Source organism: Phocoena phocoena, chromosome 5, assembly GCF_963924675.1.
Source record: "Phocoena phocoena chromosome 5, mPhoPho1.1, whole genome shotgun sequence".
Lineage (NCBI taxonomy): Eukaryota > Metazoa > Chordata > Mammalia > Artiodactyla > Phocoenidae > Phocoena > Phocoena phocoena.
The window spans coordinates 112,544,131-112,564,965 of NC_089223.1; the positions used below are offsets into that span (position 1 = coordinate 112,544,131).

General features: G+C 39.3%; 1 protein-coding gene across 2 annotated transcripts in view; it reads left to right on the forward strand.

Annotated features, from left to right (window-relative positions):
- Positions 1 to 20,835, forward strand: part of ANK2 (ankyrin 2) — a 240,546-nt gene that overhangs the window by 204,805 nt on the left and 14,906 nt on the right. For both annotated transcript variants that reach the window (XM_065877734.1, XM_065877735.1), the window contains 7 exons: positions 2,155 to 2,277; positions 4,263 to 4,295; positions 6,217 to 6,238; positions 8,966 to 15,229; positions 16,756 to 16,830; positions 19,046 to 19,177; positions 20,448 to 20,591. In XM_065877734.1, coding sequence (XP_065733806.1) covers positions 2,155 to 2,277; positions 4,263 to 4,295; positions 6,217 to 6,238; positions 8,966 to 15,229; positions 16,756 to 16,830; positions 19,046 to 19,177; positions 20,448 to 20,591 — 6,793 coding nt within the window. The remainder of the gene's footprint in view (positions 1 to 2,154; positions 2,278 to 4,262; positions 4,296 to 6,216; positions 6,239 to 8,965; positions 15,230 to 16,755; positions 16,831 to 19,045; positions 19,178 to 20,447; positions 20,592 to 20,835) is intronic.

Genomic DNA, 20,835 nt, shown 5'->3' on the forward strand with positions numbered 1-20,835 from the left:
TGGCCATTCTTTTCCAAATTTTAAGGCAAGTCTCTCTCTCTCTTTTTTTTTTTTTAACTATTATTTCTTTTAAATATTTGTGCTTAAATTTTTAAAACATGTGATTTCACAATTGTAGAGACCAAAAGAGTTCTTAGTGACAAATTTTTGTAATAAAAAGCTCTCAAAAGACCAAGGATCTCACTTAATCTATTAAGAGATTATCCCAGATAGAGCTATAGACTGGATATACTTTCATAAATTCATTCAACAAACATTTATGGAGACACTTCAGTGTACCATAAATTTGTCGTCCCTCTTTAGGAATATTAATCCACGTTAGGAATTTGGCAGTAACGTATACAAGTTTTGTCCTAGATTCCCAGTTCTAAAGAGGGACAAAAATGGATATGAGTGAGAGATTTGTGAAGTTGAAGTAATAATTCTATTTAAGTTTTAATAAGTCTGTTAAGTTTTCTCAAGATCTCTACTGCAGGCTTTCATTGTGCCATTTCTGGTTCAGTTGTTTTGCCTGATTAAAGAAAGGCTTTTACAGATCACACATTAAGCACTAACTGCTGAGGGGCAATGGATCCATTTAACACAAACAGCTGTATAACTGTGTTAATATTTGATATTATTGATGTGCAAAAGTCATTTTATAACCAACACAATACAAAAATAGGAAAACGACTTAAATAAACATTTCTCCAAACAAGATATACAAAGGGCCAGTAAGCACATGAAAGTATGCTCAACAGCTTAAGTAAATTCAAACTAAGACCACAGTGAGATCCCACTCCATACCCATTAGGTTGGCTATTATCAAAAACAAACAAACAAATAAACAGAAAATAACAAATGTTGGTAAGGATGTGGAGAAATTGGGATCCTGATACATTGATTGCTGGTGGGAATGTAAAATGGTGCAGCCACTGTGGAAAACAGTATGGCAGTTCCTCGAAAAGTTAAACATAGAATTAGCATATGATCCAGCAATTCCTGAAAAATTGAAAGCAGGGACTCGGTTACTTGCAATGTTCATAGCAGCATATTCCCAGTAGTCAAAAGGTGGAAGCATCCCAAATACCCATCCACAGATGAATGGATAAACAAAATGTGGTATATGCATACAATGGAATATTATTCAGCCTTAAAATGAGTGAAATTAGCCAGACACAAAAGACAATTATTGTATGTTCCCACTTATATGAGGTACCTAGAGTAGTCAAATGCAGAGTCAGAAAATAGAATGGTGGTTACCAGGGGATCGGGGAAGGAAGGAATGGGAAGTTAATGGAAACGGTTTCAGTTTGTGAAGGTGAAAACGTTCTGAAGATGCATGGTGGTAATAGTTATACAACAGTGTGAATGTACTTAATGCTCCTACACTGTGCATGTAAAAATGGTTGAAATGATGTTTTATGTATAATTTAACACAAACTTCAAAAAGAACAAAATTCTGATATATGTTGCAACGTGAATGTATAACTCTACCTATACGAGGCACTTAGAAGGGGCAAACTTATAGCAACAGAAGGTTGAACAGAGGTTACTAGGTGCTGGGAGAGGAGTAGAATGGGGAATTACTGCTTAACGGGTACAGAGTGGCTGTTTGGGATGATGGAAAATTCTGCATAGTAGTGATGATTGCACAACTTTGTGAATGTGCTTCATGACACTGAATTGTATGCTTGAAAATGGTGAGTGTATAAACGAAAATGGTAAATTTTATGTTATGTATATTTTACCACATTTTTTTAAGCTAAATGATTTTTTTTAACCATTCTAAATGACAATAGGAAAGGGGAAAAGGAACACCTCCAAATCCTTATTTAGCATTATCTAATGATTTTTCCTGATTCTTTTGAGTATCATCTCATTAAAATAAATAGTGGGGCTTCCCTGGTGGCGCAGTGGTTGAGAGTCCGCCTGCCGATGCAGGGGACACGGGTTCGTGCCCCGGTCTGGGAGGATCCCACATGCCGCGGAGCGGCTGGGCCCGTGAGCCATGGCCGCTGAGCCTGCGCGTCCGGAGCCTGTCCTCCGCAACGGGAGAGGCCACAACAGTGAGAGGCCCGCGTAACGCATAAAAAAAAAAAAAATAAATAAATAAATAAATAAATAAATAGTGTACATCATATGGGTGAAGCATGTATGCCTTTCTCGTTCAAGGTACGTGATACAACTCAGGAACCTTGTGGACGACTATCATTTATGAAAGAGCCAAAATCTACAAGAGGCCTGGTGCATCAAGCTATTTGCAACTTAAACATCACCCTACCAATTTATGCGAAGGTATTGTAATCTTCTGTAGTGCAATTCAGGGAGTATAGCATTTGATTTTCAAATTCTTTAAAATAAACAAAAGCAAAGACACTGAATGCAACCATATATAACAGTCATTTTTGATACCCTGTCCAGTTTATGATTTTCCATTTAAGTAAGGGAAAATGTAGCTCTACCTTATTTCACATTAAGTTCACTTTGATGGAAATTTTTCTGTAAATACATATTGGATATGGAAGAGAGAAAATTCAAATTTAAGATTTAATTTTTTGGATTAATTTTTAAAAATTAAATAGTTCACTTTGCCTTTCTTATTGTTTTTATGTGCCCTCCTGGCACCATACTAGTACATTTCACCCTACCGAAACTTTATGAGTCTATTAGCTTCGGTTTACGACCATTTCACAGGTGGATTATGTATTATGAGATTCAGAGCAACAACAGGATATTTTACCTTGTTGCTAAAATAATTATTTGTTCATCTTGTAACCTATACTGTTTTAGGAGCATCAAATTAATTTTTCAAGTATTTTAACATGATCAGTATATAAAATACTCGCATGTTATAGGAGTAGATTTGAAACATGGTTGAAAGGAAAATTCATTAATTCTTGACCCAAATCTACCTACAGGTATTACTTTCTAGTGAAACCTCTCCCCATTATAGAATTCTTTGATTACTCTGATCAAATCAAAGAAGGCGAGGGGGATGAATTAAATGTTGGGGAGAACTTTATTTATTATTAAAAAAAATTTTAACCAGTATCCCTTTCCTTTTAATGGAAAGCTCCCACATGGCAATTTATAGGAGGTTATAGCAAGTGATCAGTGTGAATTTTAGAGGTTAGGAAGTGGGATGAGTAGTGGCAGGTGAGACCTGGAGGAGAGGTAGAAGTATATTTAAAATTCTAAATCTTGACTCTGCAAAACAAAACATTTCCTATACTTCTTTTTATTTACCACAGTATATTTTTCTTACTTAATTATTCTTATAAATTAGAGATCAGTCACATAGAGATAAGCATGTAGTGTCATGTTTAACATTGTAAATTCTTATTAAATGATAAAAATTAAATGAAATACCAGTATCTGTTTACATAAATTTACATATTATTCCAAGAATTAGAATACAGCAATAGGTATATTGATCCAGTAAGTGGACTGTAATTGCACTCCAATGGTACAGAATGTACTTTGGGGTTTGTACTGCTGATCACTTTTGAGTCACCGAAGCAGATTACCAAATAAGAACCACGAAGAAATATGTACTGCTGGGGCGATCCACCTAAGTGATATGTAAAGATGAATGAGCTTTGTCTCTGATTTCAGTGAGCTTTCAATGTGCTATAAAAGAAAGCATTTAGTTTATTATTACTTTTTACTTTTAAGTCAAGATGTATCAGACACAGTTACTAATGCTGTGATGGTCCAGGACAACTTTCCATTTAGTAACTCAAAACAAAAGAAAACATTGCCAAACAGTGTATAGTTCAGATATATTTTAGAACTTAGTAGCTCTTAATTATAATAGAACTCCTAAATATTGCCTGTGTATTGAAAATATTTTCACCATATGTTTATTTGTGGCTTTTACATTTTTAGCCAATATCTGTAATGGCTGAGATATTGTCATCACCATTTCTGTAGACATATGCCATCAAATCCATTAAACGTCAAACTTTGAGGCTGCTGGTAACGGAGCATCTGAAATTAGTATATTTATAATTTTAGTTCTTTTGTCTAGTAGATTAGTCTATTTATAATCTTGGTTCTTTTGTCTCTTGAATCTACAGACATTTGCATTTAAATCAATCTTCTTTAATTTTTGTGCTTGTTTTCCGTACACTGTTAGTAAGAAAAAATACAAGTACACTGACGTATGCTTACCTATTGATATCTGTTGTCAGGGTATTTAGTCTTGTCTTTTCTTCTAAATACTCTCCACTCTTCCTGCTCTCTTTTTTCCATCTTGCATGGCATCTTGGGGCGGCAAGGAATCAGAGTCAGATCAAGAACAGGAGGAAGAGGTAATTGTGTGGCATTGTCACTTGTTAATGGCTGTGTTACTGCTATAACCACTGATAAGAGCACATGGTTACCTGTGTCTTAGAAGGGTTACACCGTTGTCCTTAGTAATTAAAGGGTCACGATCTTACTTAACCTCTCTGAGCCTGTTTTCTCATCTTATGGACTGATTTCAGAGGACAGTAATATTTCCCTATAAATTGTTACCTGTCTTTATGCAGCAATATAGATTACTAACAGCTGAAGACCAAAACCATTATCTCAGTGGTTCTCAAAGGTTGGTCTGGAGATGTCTGGAGGTCAAAACTCTTTCCTTAATATTACTGAAACATTTTTTGCCTTTTAGCTCCCATATCCTCAGAAGCTACATAGGAGTCTTCCAGAGGCTCCATTACATGTGATGACATCATCACCCTGACACTCTGGAATGTGTGCTTGTGTATACTTGGGTTCTTGTATATTCTCAGCTTTCATTTGTAATACAGATATTTATTTATAAATGTTAAACAGAAGTTCTGCAGACTCCTCAGTATTTTTTTAGGAGTGTAAAGGGGGGTTAATAAAAAGTTTGAGAACCACTGAAATAAAAAACTTTAAGGAGCATATAGTTCATCCATTTGACTATACTAATATTATAATGCAGAACTCTACATATAATGAGCACTTCTTATAAGGTAGATTCTTTACTAAGTGCTCCACATACCCCACCAACACTGATCTGACAATCACCCTATGAGGTGTGTGCTATCATATCATAGATATGTGACAGATGAAGAAAATGAGCCTTAGAGAGGTTACCTTGAATAAACATCCATTTGAATTATACCTGCTTCGATAGTCAAAGCAAGTATGTGTTTGTTTCCCTTGTAAAGGTCTGAAAATGCCCAAACATTATCATAGAAATGAAAGAAATCATTGGAAAAGTCCTTACACTTAACTGATTAACATGTTGCTTCCTGTTTCTAAGACAGACAAATGGAATTGTTATTAGTTGCACATAAATGTTGTCAAATATACTAATTTTATTTTTTAATGTTATTCTGTTGGATTTAAACTAGAAAACCATAAAGAAAAACATAATAAACACCCTTGTACTCACCAGCTTAAAATGTAAGGCCTTATCAGTTCATAGACTGCCCCTGAATTCACTTCTTTACCGATACCCAGGCAGTGGGGCAGGATGAGAGAGGTGATTATAGACTCATTGTCCTGCCATGTATAACCAGATACACAATAAACTTACGACAAGACTGAAGTCATTTTTTCTCTCAACTGTGCAGTCACTCTTTGTCTCTCATATTCAATTTCCTTTCTGTAGTTGGTGACTCAATCCCCAAGCTATTCAAGATGATACGTGCATACCTTGTTGAAAGAGCAACACGATTATGAAACCAACTTTGCTATGTTCAAATGAATTCTTCCGTTAGGCTTATGATTTTTCTAATGAGTATTTTCAGGAACTATTCAGGGCTACAGATCCAGTTTGTATTCTTTTCAGGATTTGGAATTCTGGCTTATAACTAATAATGAAACTACTTCTGTAGAATGTAACACCCTGGCATGCTCTTTGTTCTTTCCTTTCTCTCAACTAAATTGACACTTACTGTTTAAAACCTACTTCACTTTTTTCCTGGCCTTTTCCATAATACGTATTTCTAACATCAAACACACCTGCATCATACCTTCCCAGGAGTAACCTGTTAGAAAGGACTTTCCACCCATAGTGTCTAGAAAGGAGATTTGTTTTTTCAAAGTTAGGATAAGAATCAGAGACTCTAGGGAAGAACGGTAGCAAATTACTCTGACCTTCCTCTAGCTTATGGCATTTCCCACGTATATAAAATAGGAGCTTACTGTACACATCAGGGGCTGTGAGGCAAGATGCTATTTGTAACCATTCAATTTATGTATGTTTTCTTTCAGATCGATATGACATCAGAAAAAAGTAAGATTTCGAATAAAATTGAGTTTGTTTGAAAGCTGGCTACGATAAAGAAAAGCATGAATCAGGATGCAAGCTAGTTGCCATTACTAACCACTATAATAATTATGTTTTTATATTATCCTTATTAATCATTAATATTTATTTAGAAAAGCAGCTTGGCCAGTTAAATTATGAATATATCTAATTTGTGAGCTAATTAGCAGTAAAATGCAATGATTATTCATCTAAGCATTCACTTTCTTTTAGATCCCTGTTAACCCTGCTACTGCTGTTATGCTTGTTTAGAAACCCACCCTACCGTTTTTGTCCATTTGTTAGCATAATATTGTCATCTCATTTTTTTAAGCTCTGACATGACAGTATCACTTTTTATATCAAGCAACAACTGACATCAGTAGAGAGCTCATTATTTATGTAGGCTACACCTGCAAAAGTGATACTGTCTTAATAGTTTTCAGCTAAAGCTAACTCTCCCCTCACCCCACCCCGACCCCTACCCCTTACACCTCTTACTGTGGTGAAGTATAACTGACTTTTCTAGGCTGAGGTCTAATGGACTTTTGTGAAAACTTTCTGAAAAAATTAAGAACCAGAAAAGCAAAAATTAAAACCTCCTGGATGAAATTATTAATCACAGCAGTATGTCATAGTAGTGCTAATTTTAAATAATGATTCAAAGCCTATACGTAATCTAGTACAAAGAGAACTGGTTTTTACAGACTTTGAGAGAGCTATCTTAGAGTTCATTTCAGGTTTGTAACAGTCAATTAAATTTTTAGTTTGTTGGACTGTTTCTGGTGACTCTAGCTTCTTATGTGGAAGAAGTTGAGTTTTTCAGGTTTCCTTCTTGCTTTTATGCCCCAAATGCTCTAGAAAAGAATCTAATTTTTAATGTTTATTCATTTTAAGATTTATTTTGATTCACTGTATTTCAGGGCGCTATTCCCAAAAGAAGAAAACTTAGAACCATGTTTAATATGGTCATCAGGCCCTATGCAATAATCATCAGGCTTTTTTTTTTTTTCCCTTCTTTTGAAGTCCTAGCACAATGTAATTTACTGCTAAGTTATTGAAATACTTTTAAATGAGAGTCTCCTTACCCTCATGTTAAATCATTATTCAGGACTAGAATACTTGAAATTCTGGATGTTTTCATTGTTTTATATCTGAACAAATCTGTATTGATATAAATTAATATATCTTTGTATATGCATTTCACATAGTATAGCTCCTCAACATATACTGATTCTCTCAAGAGAAGGCATTTATGTTTATAAAAAAATTTACATTATCATTGCCTTCATTAATTCCTTTTTTTTAAAGAGATTTTATTATCCCACTTTCTTCTCTGGGACTACGATGTTTATTTAAATGGCCCTTTGTTCCTTGGATACAAGCTAGTAGGAATTAAAAATTCATCCATCTGGCTCAATCATTTTTAAAAAGTTACTATATTGCTATAATGTCATAGATCCTCCTGAATGACTCCCAGGTATTGTGACTGCTTTAAAAGTTTCAAATATAGACTCATGTTTGGCTTTCTTTTAGTATAAAGACAATCATAAAATAATCTTCAACCAGGCATGAAATAATCTCCAAAGGAGGGCTCTGTTGAGAGGACTCTTTCCTAAGGTCTTTTCAAGAGTAAATCCTAAAAGAGTTTGAGTTTTCTCCCTTGCCTTTAATGGGTGCAGGCCCCCACTACCTATGCCTCAAACATACTGCATCGAGCATCTTGTATGTGGACTTTTAGGGAAGTAAATACGCTTCACCACAGTAACGTTTTCCATATTTGTTCTAATTTCTTACCATTCTCCTGCCTGCACATTTCAGCAAGGCCACCTCTCCCACCAGTTTTATTCCACCTTTGCTTTGCATGGAAATAACTTGGCTTACATAAACTGTGCGTGTGTCCTGTGTGACTGTCTCTGATTTGGGTTGCCATGCATCACATTTTAACTTTGGACTCACATATAAGTTTAATCATAATCGTTGTTTTTGTTGTTTTTCTTTCCTTTCCTTTCTTTCCCTCCTTGGTCTGTCCATTACGTGTCTAAACAAGGAGGTTGCTCCAAGGAAAGGACCATGCCTCTCAGCACAAGACTGTTTGTTTTGTTGTTGGTGTGAATTTCCCTTAGATGAAATGCCGGTTTGCAGCTGATTCAGATATATTTTATATAGTCATTGTATATTGGCAGAACTAAATATACTGAATTCCAGCTTTTTGTATGATTAAATAATGTCTATACATCATTAGACGATATTCTGAGTTTGCTACTACTGGCTTTCTCCTAGAGGAAATCAACTTTCTGCAATTTCTAATGCTTTTTTCCTTTTTTTCCCATGTTCATCTTTTTTCAACATTGGTCTGTAACATCTGAACAATCTTGAGATATCTCTATGTAATTTCACTGCGTTCGTTCTTTGTTTTGTGATTTTGTGTGTGTCTTGATTAGTTGTGACAGTTTTGTTGTATGTGTGGATGTGCTACAAGTGAGAAAATTAAGCAAGTTATTTCCTGCTCATTTTTCCTTTTCAGTTTTTTTTCCGTTAGCCTTGCTTTGCTTTTGTATCCTGAGACCTTGTGGATCCACCATTCCCAGCCCATTTTTGTTGTTCCACCCGCCACAACAGGAAAAGACACTGTGTCGTTTCAGTCCTGATTACATTTGCCAATATCTTTTTTGATTTCCATTTTACTTTCAATGTTTTTCATTCACATCAAAGATGATGAGACAGAATCTACAGAAACATCTGTCCTGAAAAGTCACCTGGTTAATGAAGTTCCTGTCCTAGCAAGTCCGGACTTGCTCTCTGAAGTTTCTGAGATGAAACAAGATTTGATCAAAATGACTGCCATCTTGACCACAGATGGATCCGATAGGGCAGGTTCCCTCAAAGTGAAGGAGCTGGTGAAGGCTGCTGAGGAAGAGCCAGGGGAGCCTTTTGAAATTGTTGAAAGAGTTAAAGAGGACTTAGAGAAGGTGAACAAAATCCTGAGAAGCGGAACCTGCATGAGAGATGAAGACGGTGTGCCAAGGTCTCAGCCAGAGAGAGAATTAGTGGAAGAGGAATGGGTTATTGTCAGTGATGAGGAAATAGAGGAGGCTAAGCAAAAAGCATCTTTAGAAATCACCGAATACCCATGTGCAGAAGTTAGAATAGAGAAAGAGACCAAAGAAAAAGTAGAGAAAGACTCAGCAGGGCTAGTGAACTCCCTCACTGAGGATCTAAATTCCTACGTGTCTCCTCACAAAGAGCCACCGCAGATGGTGCAAGATCTGGCAGGGGAGAAACGTGAGGCTCTGGGTCCTTGCAGGAGCTCTGAAAGCGAAGAGAAAGCTAAAGGAGCGTCTTCAGAGGAGACACAGAGTACGCAGAAACAGCCCAAACCAAGCCTGGGCATAAAGAAGCCAGTGAGAAGGAAATTAAAAGAAAAACAAAAACAAAAAGAGGATAGTTCACAAGCTAGTGCAGAAAAAACTGAACTTAAAAAAGGTAGTTCAGAAGAGTCATTAGATGAGGACCCAGGTTTAGCCCCCGAGCCTCTTCCCCCTGTAAAAGCTACGTCACCTTTGATAGAAGAAACTCCCATTGGTTCCATAAAGGACAAGGTGAAGGCCCTTCAAAAACGAGTGGAAGATGAACAGAAAGGGCGAAGCAAGTTGCCTGTCAGAGTCAAAGGCAAAGAAGATGTGCCAAAAAAGATAACACAAAGGACACATCTAGCTGCATCCCCCTCTCTGAAGTCCGAGAGACATGCGCCAGCATCGCCCTCCTTGAAAACAGAAAGACACTCTTCTCTTTCCTCTTCTGCAAAAACTGAGAGGCACCCTCCAGTATCACCAGTGAGTAAAACCGAGAAACACTCACCCTTGTCACCCTCTGCAAAGACTGAAAAGCACTCACCTGTGTCATCGTCAAGTAAAACCGAGAAACACTCACCCTTGTCACCCTCCGCAAAAACTGAAAGACACTCCCCTGTATCCTCTTCTACAAAAACAGAAAGACACCCACCTGTTTCGCCTTCAGGTAAAACAGACAAACGCCCACCCGGCTCGCCCTCTGGGAGAACAGAGAAACATCCACCAGTGTCACCTGGCAGAACAGAGAAACGCTTGCTTGTATCACCAGCTGGAAGAATGGAAAAACATTCACCCGTCTCAACCTCTGGGAAAACCGAGAAGCACCTGCCTGTGTCACCTTCTGGGAAAACAGACAAGCAACCACCTGTCTCCCCCACCTCAAAAACAGAAAGAATCGAGGAGACGATGTCTGTTCGGGAGTTGATGAAAGCTTTCCAGTCAGGTCAGGACCCATCTAAACATAAGACTGGACTCTTTGAGCACAAATCCGCAAAACCAAAACAGCCACAAGAAAAAAGCAAAGTTCGGGTAGAAAAAGAAAAGGGGCAGATAGTAACCCCGAGAGAAACGCAGAAAACGGAGAGTCAGACAATCAAACGAGGCCAGCGATTCCTGGTCACGGGACCTTCAGAATCCAGAAGAGCGGTCCGTGCTTCCTCCGCAGGGTTTAAGAGAGAAGATGTAGCTGAAGGAAAGGAGAAAGCGCTCAACCACAAAACACCCGAACCTGTTCAGCCAGCACCTGAAGAAGAAAGCCATAAAGATAGTGAAGTCCCCAAAGAAAAGCTGGCTGATGAACAGGGAGACATGGATCTCCAGATCAGCCCAGACAGGAAAACCTCCACTGACTTTTCTGAGGTCATTAAGCAGGAACTGGAAGACAATGACAAATACCAACAGTTCCGCCTGAGTGAAGAGACTGAGAAGGCGCAGCTTCACTTAGACCAAGTGCTCACTAGTCCTTTCAACACAACATTCCCACTAGATTACATGAAAGATGAGTTCCTCCCAGCCCTGTCTTTACAGAGTGGTGCCTTACATGGCAGTTCGGAAAGCCTGAAGCAGGAAGGGGTAGCAGGTTCTCCGTGTGGCAGCCTGATGGAAGGGACCCCTCAGATTAGTTCAGAAGAAAGCTATAAGCATGAGGGCCTAGCAGAGACCCCCGAGACAAGCCCAGAAAGCCTTTCTTTCTCACCAAAGAAAAGGGAGGAGCAAATTGAGGAAACAAAGGAAACTACCAAGTTAAAAACACCACCAGAAATTCATTCCGAAAAAGGACATCCCTCAACCAAAGACGTTACTGATGGTTCTGAAGGGCAAGGTGCTGCAGTCACGGGGGGCACAGAGCCCTCTGCTGAGTGTTTGCTGAAGGAGGTCACCCTAGACCCTTCCAAAGACACGTGCCCCCCACAAGAAGGTGACGGCCTTGGCAGTCAAGGTGTATCATTAGCAAAAGAAACATCCGAAGGACTGACTGAGGAAGTGCCCTGTGATGAAGGTCCACTTAAATATGTTAGTTCAGCCCATGAGACACAAATTGATACTGAAGCTCAGGGATCCACAGCCACCGAGCCCTCAGATGAGACAAAGGCCTTGCCGCTGCCTGATGCTGCTGTAAAGACAGGCCCAAGGGCTGAATCAAAGCCCCAGGGAGTCACTAGAAGTCCCCAAGGGTTAGAACTTGCACTCCCTAGCCGTGATAGTGAGGTCCTCAGCCCTGGGGCTGATGAATCCTTCACAGTGAGCCACAAAGACTCCCTGGAAGCCAGCCCAGTGCTGGAGGATAACTCCTCACACAAAACTCCTGACTCTCTGGAACCGAGTCCTCTGAAAGAATCCCCTTGCCATGATTCTCTTGAAAGCAGCCCTGTTGAACCAAAGATGAAGGCTGGAATTCTGCCGAGTCACTTTCCCCTTCCTTCAGCCGTTGCCAAAACAGAACTCTTCACGGAAGTGGCCTCTATGCGGTCCCGGCTGCTCCGAGACCCAGACGGCAGTGCTGAGGATGACAGCCTTGAGCAGACGTCACTCATGGAGAGCTCAGGGAAGAGCCCCCTTTCCCCTGACACCCCCAGCTCCGAAGAAATTAGCTATGAGGTCACACCCAAAACCACAGATGCAGGCACCCCCAAACCAGCTGTGATTCCTGAATGTGCAGAGGAGGATGACTCAGAAAATGGGGAGAGAAAGAGGTTCACACCTGAAGAGGAAATGTTTAAAATGGTAACCAAAATCAAAACGTTTGATGAACTTGAACAAGAAGCAAAGCAGAAAAGGGACTACAAAAGAGAAGCCAAGCAAGAAGAGTCTTCTTCATCCTCTGACGCAGATGTTGACTGTTCAGCAGACATGGATGAAACAAAACACACGGAGAGTGTAGAGGATGAAAGCGATGTCCCTGTGGTTGTAACATCAGAGAGCAGAAAGGCTTCTTCCTCCTCAGAAAGTGAACCTGAGTTGACACAGCTGAAGAAAGGTGCTGACTCAGGCCTCTTATCAGAGCCAGTTATTCAAGTGCAACCCCCTTCCCCACTTCCGTCCAGCATAGACTCAAATTCCAGTCCCGAAGAAGTACAATTCCAGCCTGTCGTTTCCAAACAATACACTTTTAAGATGAATGAAGATACTCAGGAAGATTCAGGTAAATCAGAGGAAGAAAAAGATCATGAATCTCATTTACCTGAAGACAGTCATACTGTTTCTACTGATGGCCCAGAGATGTCTTACGATGATCTAAACAGAGATGCTGATCAACAAAAACTTTGTGATGACCATGGGTATGAAGCAGGGAGTCCCAGCGGCTCAGCCACTCCTATCTCTTCAGGTCTCCGCAGTTCCACTGGTGATGCTGTCAGTGAGCAGCTAGTTATCCATAAGGAATCATTAGCTCTCCAAGACGCTGGTGGAAAAGATACAGAAGAAGAAGAGCTTGATGTTTCTGGAGTCGAATCTCCACAAGTAGGTTGCCCCAGTGAAAGCTCTTCATCTTTGTCCTCTTTGCATCATTGTCCAGCATCTGAAGCAAAAGAATTAGATGAAGACACAGTCTCCACATCTTCTGCTACAAAAATGGAGGTCACAAAACCTGACCAAGCTTTTGAGAGCTTACCAGAGGACCGGTCCACTCTAGACTCATCCATTACTACTCAAGCTGATAGATCGTCCTTGGATGTTCCAGTGTCTGACCCAGTGGAGACTGATGAAATCTCTGATCCTCAAATCATAAGCCCTTATGAAAATGTTCCTTCTCAACCTTTTTTCTCTAGTGAAGAAAGCAAAACCCAAACAGATACAACACACACACGTTTTCACTCTTCTGAAGTGTCTTCTGTTACCATCACATCCTCCACTGAAGACGTAGAAGTGACAAGCGCCTCTGGAAGAACTGTTTCAAGTGAAGAATCTAATTTTGAGGACCAGAACCTGGACGTAGAACCCAAACAAGAAAGTACCTTGTGGGAAATGCAGTCGGATAGAGCCTCCTCATCTTTAGAGCCAACTGTACCAAATACATCAACAGTTGCTGGTGAACAGAGAAGCAAAGTCATCATCACAAAAACTGATGTAGATTCTGATTCCTGGAGTGAAATCCGTGAGGATGATGAAGCCTTTGAGGCTCGAGTGAAAGAGGAAGAACAGAAGATATTTGGTTTGATGGTAGACAGACAATCGCAGGGTACCACCCCTGACACCACTCCTGCTAGGACCCCAACTGAAGAGGGGACCCCAACCAGTGAGCAAAATCCGTTTCTCTTTCAGGAAGGAAAATTGTTTGAGATGACCCGAAGTGGTGCCATTGATATGACCAAAAGGTCCTATGCAGATGAAAGTTTTCACTTTTTCCAAATTGGGCAAGAATCCAGGGAAGAGACTCTCTCTGAAGACATGAGAGAAGGGGGTACTGGTGCTGAGCCCCTACAGCTGGAGACATCAGCTGAGTCATTAGCACTCTTAGAATCGAAAGAAACAGTGGATGACGAAGCAGAGCTACTCCCCGATGACCTGAGTGAGGAAGTAGAAGAAATACACGCTTCAGATGCTCCACTTAACTCCCAAATGGAGATTTCAGCCTCCATTGAAACATCAATGAAAGAGGCAACTTCTGCGGGAGCTGAGGACCTCCCCTCCATGGGAATGGGTGACACACCTCCCCTGTCCAGTGTGAAGCAGACAGCTTGCCCCGACTCCCCTAAACCGGTTGGACAAGTTCAGTTAGATTTTTCCACAGTCACTAGGTCTGTATATGCAGATCGGGGTGATGATTCTCCCGATTCATCCCCAGAGGAACAGAAATCAGTCATTGAAATCCCTACTGCACCCATGGAGAATGTGCCTTCCACTGAAAGCAGGTCCAAAATCCCTGTAAGGACTATACCCACTTCAACCCCAGCACCTCCATCTGTGGAGTCTGAGAGCTCCCTTTCTGAAGATTTTCTACCCAACCTGGATGAGGAAAGTAAACAGGATGAAACAAAACCAAAGTCTAAAATCCCCACGAAAGTGCCCGTCCAAAGAGTCGAGCAGCAGCCTTCGCATCTAGACCTGTCTCTACAGAAAACAGAGGCTCCTCAGGGACAGGACATGACAAGCAGAGCGCCAAGTAATAGAAGCAAACCTGAATCTGATGCCAGTTTGGATGCAAAGACCAAATGTCCAGTAAAAGCTAGAAGTTACATTGAGACAGAAACAGAAAGCACAGAGTGGGCAGAGGAGCTTGAGTTAGAATCAGAGGAAGGGGCCACAAAACCAAAGATATTTGCATCCCGATTGCCAGTAAAGAGCAAAAGCACCACATCTTCCTGCAGGGGGCCCACGAGCCCCACAAAAGAAAATAAGGAGCATTTCTTTGACCTTTACAGGAACTCCATAGAATTCTTTGAGGAGATTAGTGATGAGGCTTCCAAGTTAGTGGATAGACTTACACAGTCAGAAAGGGAGCAGGAGTTAGTTTCAGATGACGAAAGTAGTAGTGCCCTGGAAGTTTCAGTAATTGAAAATCTGCCACCTGTTGAGACCGAGAACTCAATTCCTGAGGACATCTTTGACACAAGGCCCATTTGGGATGAGTCCATTGAGACTCTGATTGAACGCATCCCTGATGAAAATGGCCATGACCATGCTGAAGGTATTTGCCAGCCACTGGGATTCCCTGTGCTACGCATGTCATAAATTTGATATCGTTTTTTTGTGTGTCTGTTTTATTTGGTGATTTGTGTCTCATTTTCTTTAAGCTTTCTGTAGTGGTTACTATGTTTGTGTAAGCCCTTTGTGTTTTGTGCTTTCTCTGTATACTCTTGTCTGTGGAAACAATCTCAAGATTGAGTAATGAGAATGCTTATGGAAAACATAAACATGATCGACAGGCAACGGGGATCTTGCCTTTTCTCTAGCTGCTGCACGTGACGCCATGCAAGCTTTGAGTTTTGTTGTTCTGACGTTCCAGGCTCAGCCTTAAATTAAGCATACGGATATATTTGGTTTTGTTTCATATTATGAGGATTCATTGCTTTTTCTAATTACCTTTGAGTACTTTAATAAGTACTTAACAATTTTATAATGATTAGGAAGCCATTTACACAAGAAGATTTCACATACCGTGAAATTCTAATTGTTGAGGATTTGTTTTTGATTCAGAAAGGTTGGATTTCAGATACCATTGGTAAACACTTTAAGCAAACAATCATAAGGTAAAAACATGCTTTTCATTTATGTGGCAGATGAATGGAGAATGGACTCTGATTAGATGCAGCAGACAACAAAAACTCAAACTTTGCATGATTTAAGTTGACTGTGAGGGGATGATGGCTCTTTGAATTATAAAAAAAGGAAACCATAGATGGCTTTGAGAAGTAGCCTCTGGTCTTCCAATATCTCTACAATAAAGACTATTATTCTTAAATTTGGGTTATAAAAAAATGACCATGACCTAAAATGCTGCCCATCAATTAATGGGGGTTAAAAATCAAAGGGAAAATTATAGTCTGTGGGAGTATTATATGAGCTTACTTAGTAGTAAGCAGACAGAAACTTTGCCCAAAAGACAATATAACATACACATACATATACATACACTTTATTCTTCCTTCTTCCAAGGTTACCAGAACCAAGACAAATGTTGTTTCTGGCCATACTGAAAAAAGCCAGGATGGTCTGATCAACCCATGATCTCGGTCTCTTGTGAATCTCGGATGTGATTTCTTTGCAGCATGACCCAGACGTGATCTTATACTACCACAGGCAATAATAGGAGGTCCTAACCAATTACTCCATTTCTCCATCCCATTTATGATTTTTCTGGTGTTTGATGAGCTAGATGATTCTCTTCGGGTGGGCAGTGTCCTCTCAGATAATTTTTAAGAGGAAAGTCCTAAGATTACTAGAAATCGGTAACTTATATAATTATGTCCAGTGACTAGTCTTGATTAAAGAGATATGGAAGCAGATGGTTTTCATGATTTTTATTACATTTATTCTCCATTCCATTCCAGAAATCAGGCAAACACACAATTTAATATGATTTAAAATGTAATCGTTAATTTGTGCTGTGATCAAATATTTGGACAATTGACTGCCTTTCTTTGGATGATCAGTATTGTGGTTCCTCTCCTGTCATGGACAACCTTTGGCCATTCTGTTTTTGACCTTCTGTAGATCAACAGGATGAGCAGGAACGGATTGAGGAAAGGCTGGCTTATATTGCTGATCACCTTGGTTTCAGCTGGACAGGTAAAATGAGTGTGACCCTTTTTTTTTTCAACAAAACCTGCTTGGTTTAAACGACATTGTTGCATCAGCCAACTGTCATTAACAATGAAAAAAGGCCTTTTTTTTCTTTCCTTGAGGAAGAACGCATGGAATAGTGAAAAGAATGATACTATGAACTAGAGAATCCAGGGTCTGCATTAACTCACTGCATGAACCAGGGCAGGCCTTTAATTGTCTCCGGCATTTTGAATAATGGAACTTTAGATTAAGAGATTTTGAGAATATAAGAAGCCCCACTACCCTCCTTTGGGAGCTGTGGATATCTAAACTTCGGGGAGATTATTGTGTTTCAAAACCATTGTTAGTTGTAATTGTCATAAAATTTAATTTGAGATTCAGCTGGGGCTCCTTGTTTTAGATGCCTTGAATCAGATATCTTCATCCTGAACAGTACTAAAATTTACTTCAGATGACTGTTGAAGTACATATGAATGAGATGTTTAATAACTCTCTGAGAGATGGGTATGTTTCAGTTTAGAAATTGTATGTTAAATGATTTTTTAATGGAAGTGAATTCTAAAATCAATATGGTTTATTTACAACTCATGAGTTGTAGGTTTTAAAACTCTACCCTTTCATCTTCCCTGCTGTTTAACATATTAAAGCAAGATTGTCCGTCTGGATTTTTTTCTTTTTTCTGTTTTTGTTGTTTGTTTACTTGTTTGGTCTGACTTCCTTTTATGTCACTTGTGACTACTTAATTGAAACAAGCAGTTTAAAGTTAATATTAATCTCCTTTCAGTTTCTTAAAAATTTGGTATGAATAGGAGCTAGGAGTCATAATATCCTTAACAAAGGTAATTGATAATGTAGAATTATCTATGTAGAATAAATAATGTAGAATAAATGACTAAAGCATTTTAAAGTAATTTAAAAATACTGAGCAGGTTTATTTAATTGAGGGGTTTAGGGGAAGGAAGGGTATCAAAATATCCCTGATTGACTGACTAAGTAGGTAGCATTCAGAATTATTTATTTTGCTTCTTAAGTATTTATGAGTGTATACTTTAAACGTAATATCTATAATAGTTGGTGAAAATTCAAACCTTACAATCAGTGAACGGTATAAAATGAAAAATAAATTCGTCTCTCACACCTACATCTCATCTTTGAGCCCCTTTCCTCAAAGGTAACTGCTAACACTTTCTCATGTATTCAGAAAAAAATCTGCAGTGCCCACATCTATGCTTATTATTTAAAAATAAGCAAAATTTTACTTAACAGTATTCTTCATAAATACTCCATCAGCATAGAAATATCTATGGCATTCTTTTAAATGGCTATTTAATTCCACTCTATGGAGGTACCACAATTTTATCAGTGGCCTTTGTTGATGGCTACTTAGGTTGTTTCCTGTTAGTGGCAGTAGATATCCTTATGCACCGATAGATTTTTGTGGGTGTTTCTATAGGGCATATTCCTAGAAGGAAAAAAGCTGCGTAAATATATGTATATTTTTAATTTTGAAAGATATTGGCAAATTGCCCTCCGAAAAGACACCTCATTCACACACACACACACACACACACACGCACGCACACACACACACACGTGCACACACACCTCAATGTGTAAGCAACCATATAGAATGTTAATGGTAGACTTTAAAGGAAAACTTTGAGGCTTCTTCCCTAGGTCAGTTAATCCTTCCCAGACCTTTTATTCATGTGACATCAAATCACAGAAAGGAGTTTATCCAACCACCATGATATAGCTACAACCAGTATTTATCCAAGTACCCAGAAACAGAATTTATAGTATTTGCAAGTCCCCTAATTATGATTAAAAGTGAGACATGGTCTCTTTCTACTGTTTTCAGTCATTTATTTTCCATTGTCTTGGTTAAGAGTATAAGCCAGTATTAATGGTCTCTTCCAAATTTTGGAATTAAATGGTCCTGAATTTACGTATTTTATCATCATTGCCTCAAACTTACTATTTCCACTATGACAGTGATCAATTCTATACCCAAATTTAAGGAAAATATCTGCAGTTAGTGCTAGAAGAACAGAGGCATACGAGAGTCATTTCTAATAAGTAGGAAAAAATAAAGGAACTCTGTTACAGCAATACGAAGAACACGTCATTTACAAAATCACAAGAATATCACAAGGCAACGTGTAGAGACTCAAACTATGAAGTTAATGTATTTACAGAGGAGTATTTTCTCTTTTAGAATTAGCAAGAGAACTGGATTTCACTGAGGAGCAAATTCATCAAATTCGAATTGAGAACCCTAACTCCCTCCAAGACCAGAGTCATGCACTATTGAAGTACTGGCTAGAAAGGGATGGGAAACATGCGACAGGTAGGTGGAGAGCTATATGTAAAAGGCAATAGGCCGGAAGTAGAAAAAAGTCTTGTTCAACAAACCTTTTATGCAAATTCAGTAAAAAGATAAAATGACAGATGCCATCAACCTGAAGTGCTACTGTAAGCAAATGAGAAGAAGCTGTAACATTTCTCAAATAGGCATGTTGCATAAAAATTCTTGTACTGTGTTCCTTTGAACAGCATTAACTAGTGGAAAGTGATACTAGCACTGGCTGCTAACAGGAAAGTTCTTAAAGTCCTAAAATTTTCTATGTATTGACAGCAGACACACTTGCTTTATTAGCCATTGTCTTACTGATGGTGCATTACATTCAGTCCCTGCTTCCTTTACTCCTAAATAACTAAAATGGGGTGGGGCGCTTCCCTGGTGGCGCAGTGGTTGAGAGTCCGCCTGCCGATGCAGGGGACACGGGTTCGTGCCCTGGTCCAGGAAGATCCCACATGCTGCGGAGCGGCTGGGCCCGTGAGCCATGGCCGCTGAGCCTGCGCGTCCGGAGCCTGTGCTCTGCAGCGGGAGAGGCCACAGCAGTGAGAGGCCCACGTACCGAAAAAAAAATGTTTTTAATTAAAATAAATAAATAAATAAAATCGGGGGAAATGTCAAGTAGATATTCTACATAATGATTTATATATGATATTCTGACCACATCAAATAAAATGGGAAGTGATACAGAACATAACTACTTCTTATCCCTCAGCTGGTCTAAGTTTGCCACTTTGTTTAATGCCTCTTTGAAGACCTACCTAGAGACCTCCCTTATTTACATCTAGCCCACATTTATCTTTCCTTCTCTTAACATTATTCTAGGTAGGATTGCCAGATTTAGCAAATAAAAATTGAGAGCACCCAGTTAAATTTAAATTTCAGATAGTCAGCAGATACTTTTCTAGTATAAGCATATCCTACGCAGTATTGGGGATATACTTTTACTAAAACAATTTGTCTTTTATCTAAACTTCACATTTGACAGGGTGTCCTATGTGTAATCTAGCAACTCCGCCTTTAGGGCTTATGCGCATATGCTCTGTCACCCATTTCGTACATAGCCCTTGTTTGTTTGCTTACGTTTACAAAGACCCTTAATTGGGCTTTGGTTGTTTCTTGTACAAACATCAAAATTGTAGTAAATTTTTCCTGTGCTTACAATATATCACCAAAAAAATTCAGTAAGGCAACTAAATGAAAGAGATTTTTGAAAGAGTAGCCCTCAGGCGTAATAAATAGTTTTTCTCTAATATCCCAGATACCAGTCTCATTGAATGTCTCACCAAGATCAACCGAATGGATATTGTGCATCTCATGGAGACCAGCACAGAGCATCTCCAGGAGCGCATCAGTCATAGCTATGCAGAGATTGAACAGACCATTACACTGGATCATAGTGAAGGTCAGACAATTTGTGTATGTGTATGAGTGTCTGTGATGTATGGTTAATTCAGGCAACTGGACCCACTGTCTTCCTTTTTTCAGAGCGTCGACCATGGCCTTTGCTGGTACGTTCTTCTCCCGAGACTTCCCTGCCCATTTTAGGTGCCCCCATCCCTCTCGTTCTTTGTTATTTCATCATTGTCTCAGTCAGCGTGGGCTGCTATAACAAAATACCATGAACTGTGTGGCTTAAACAACAGAAA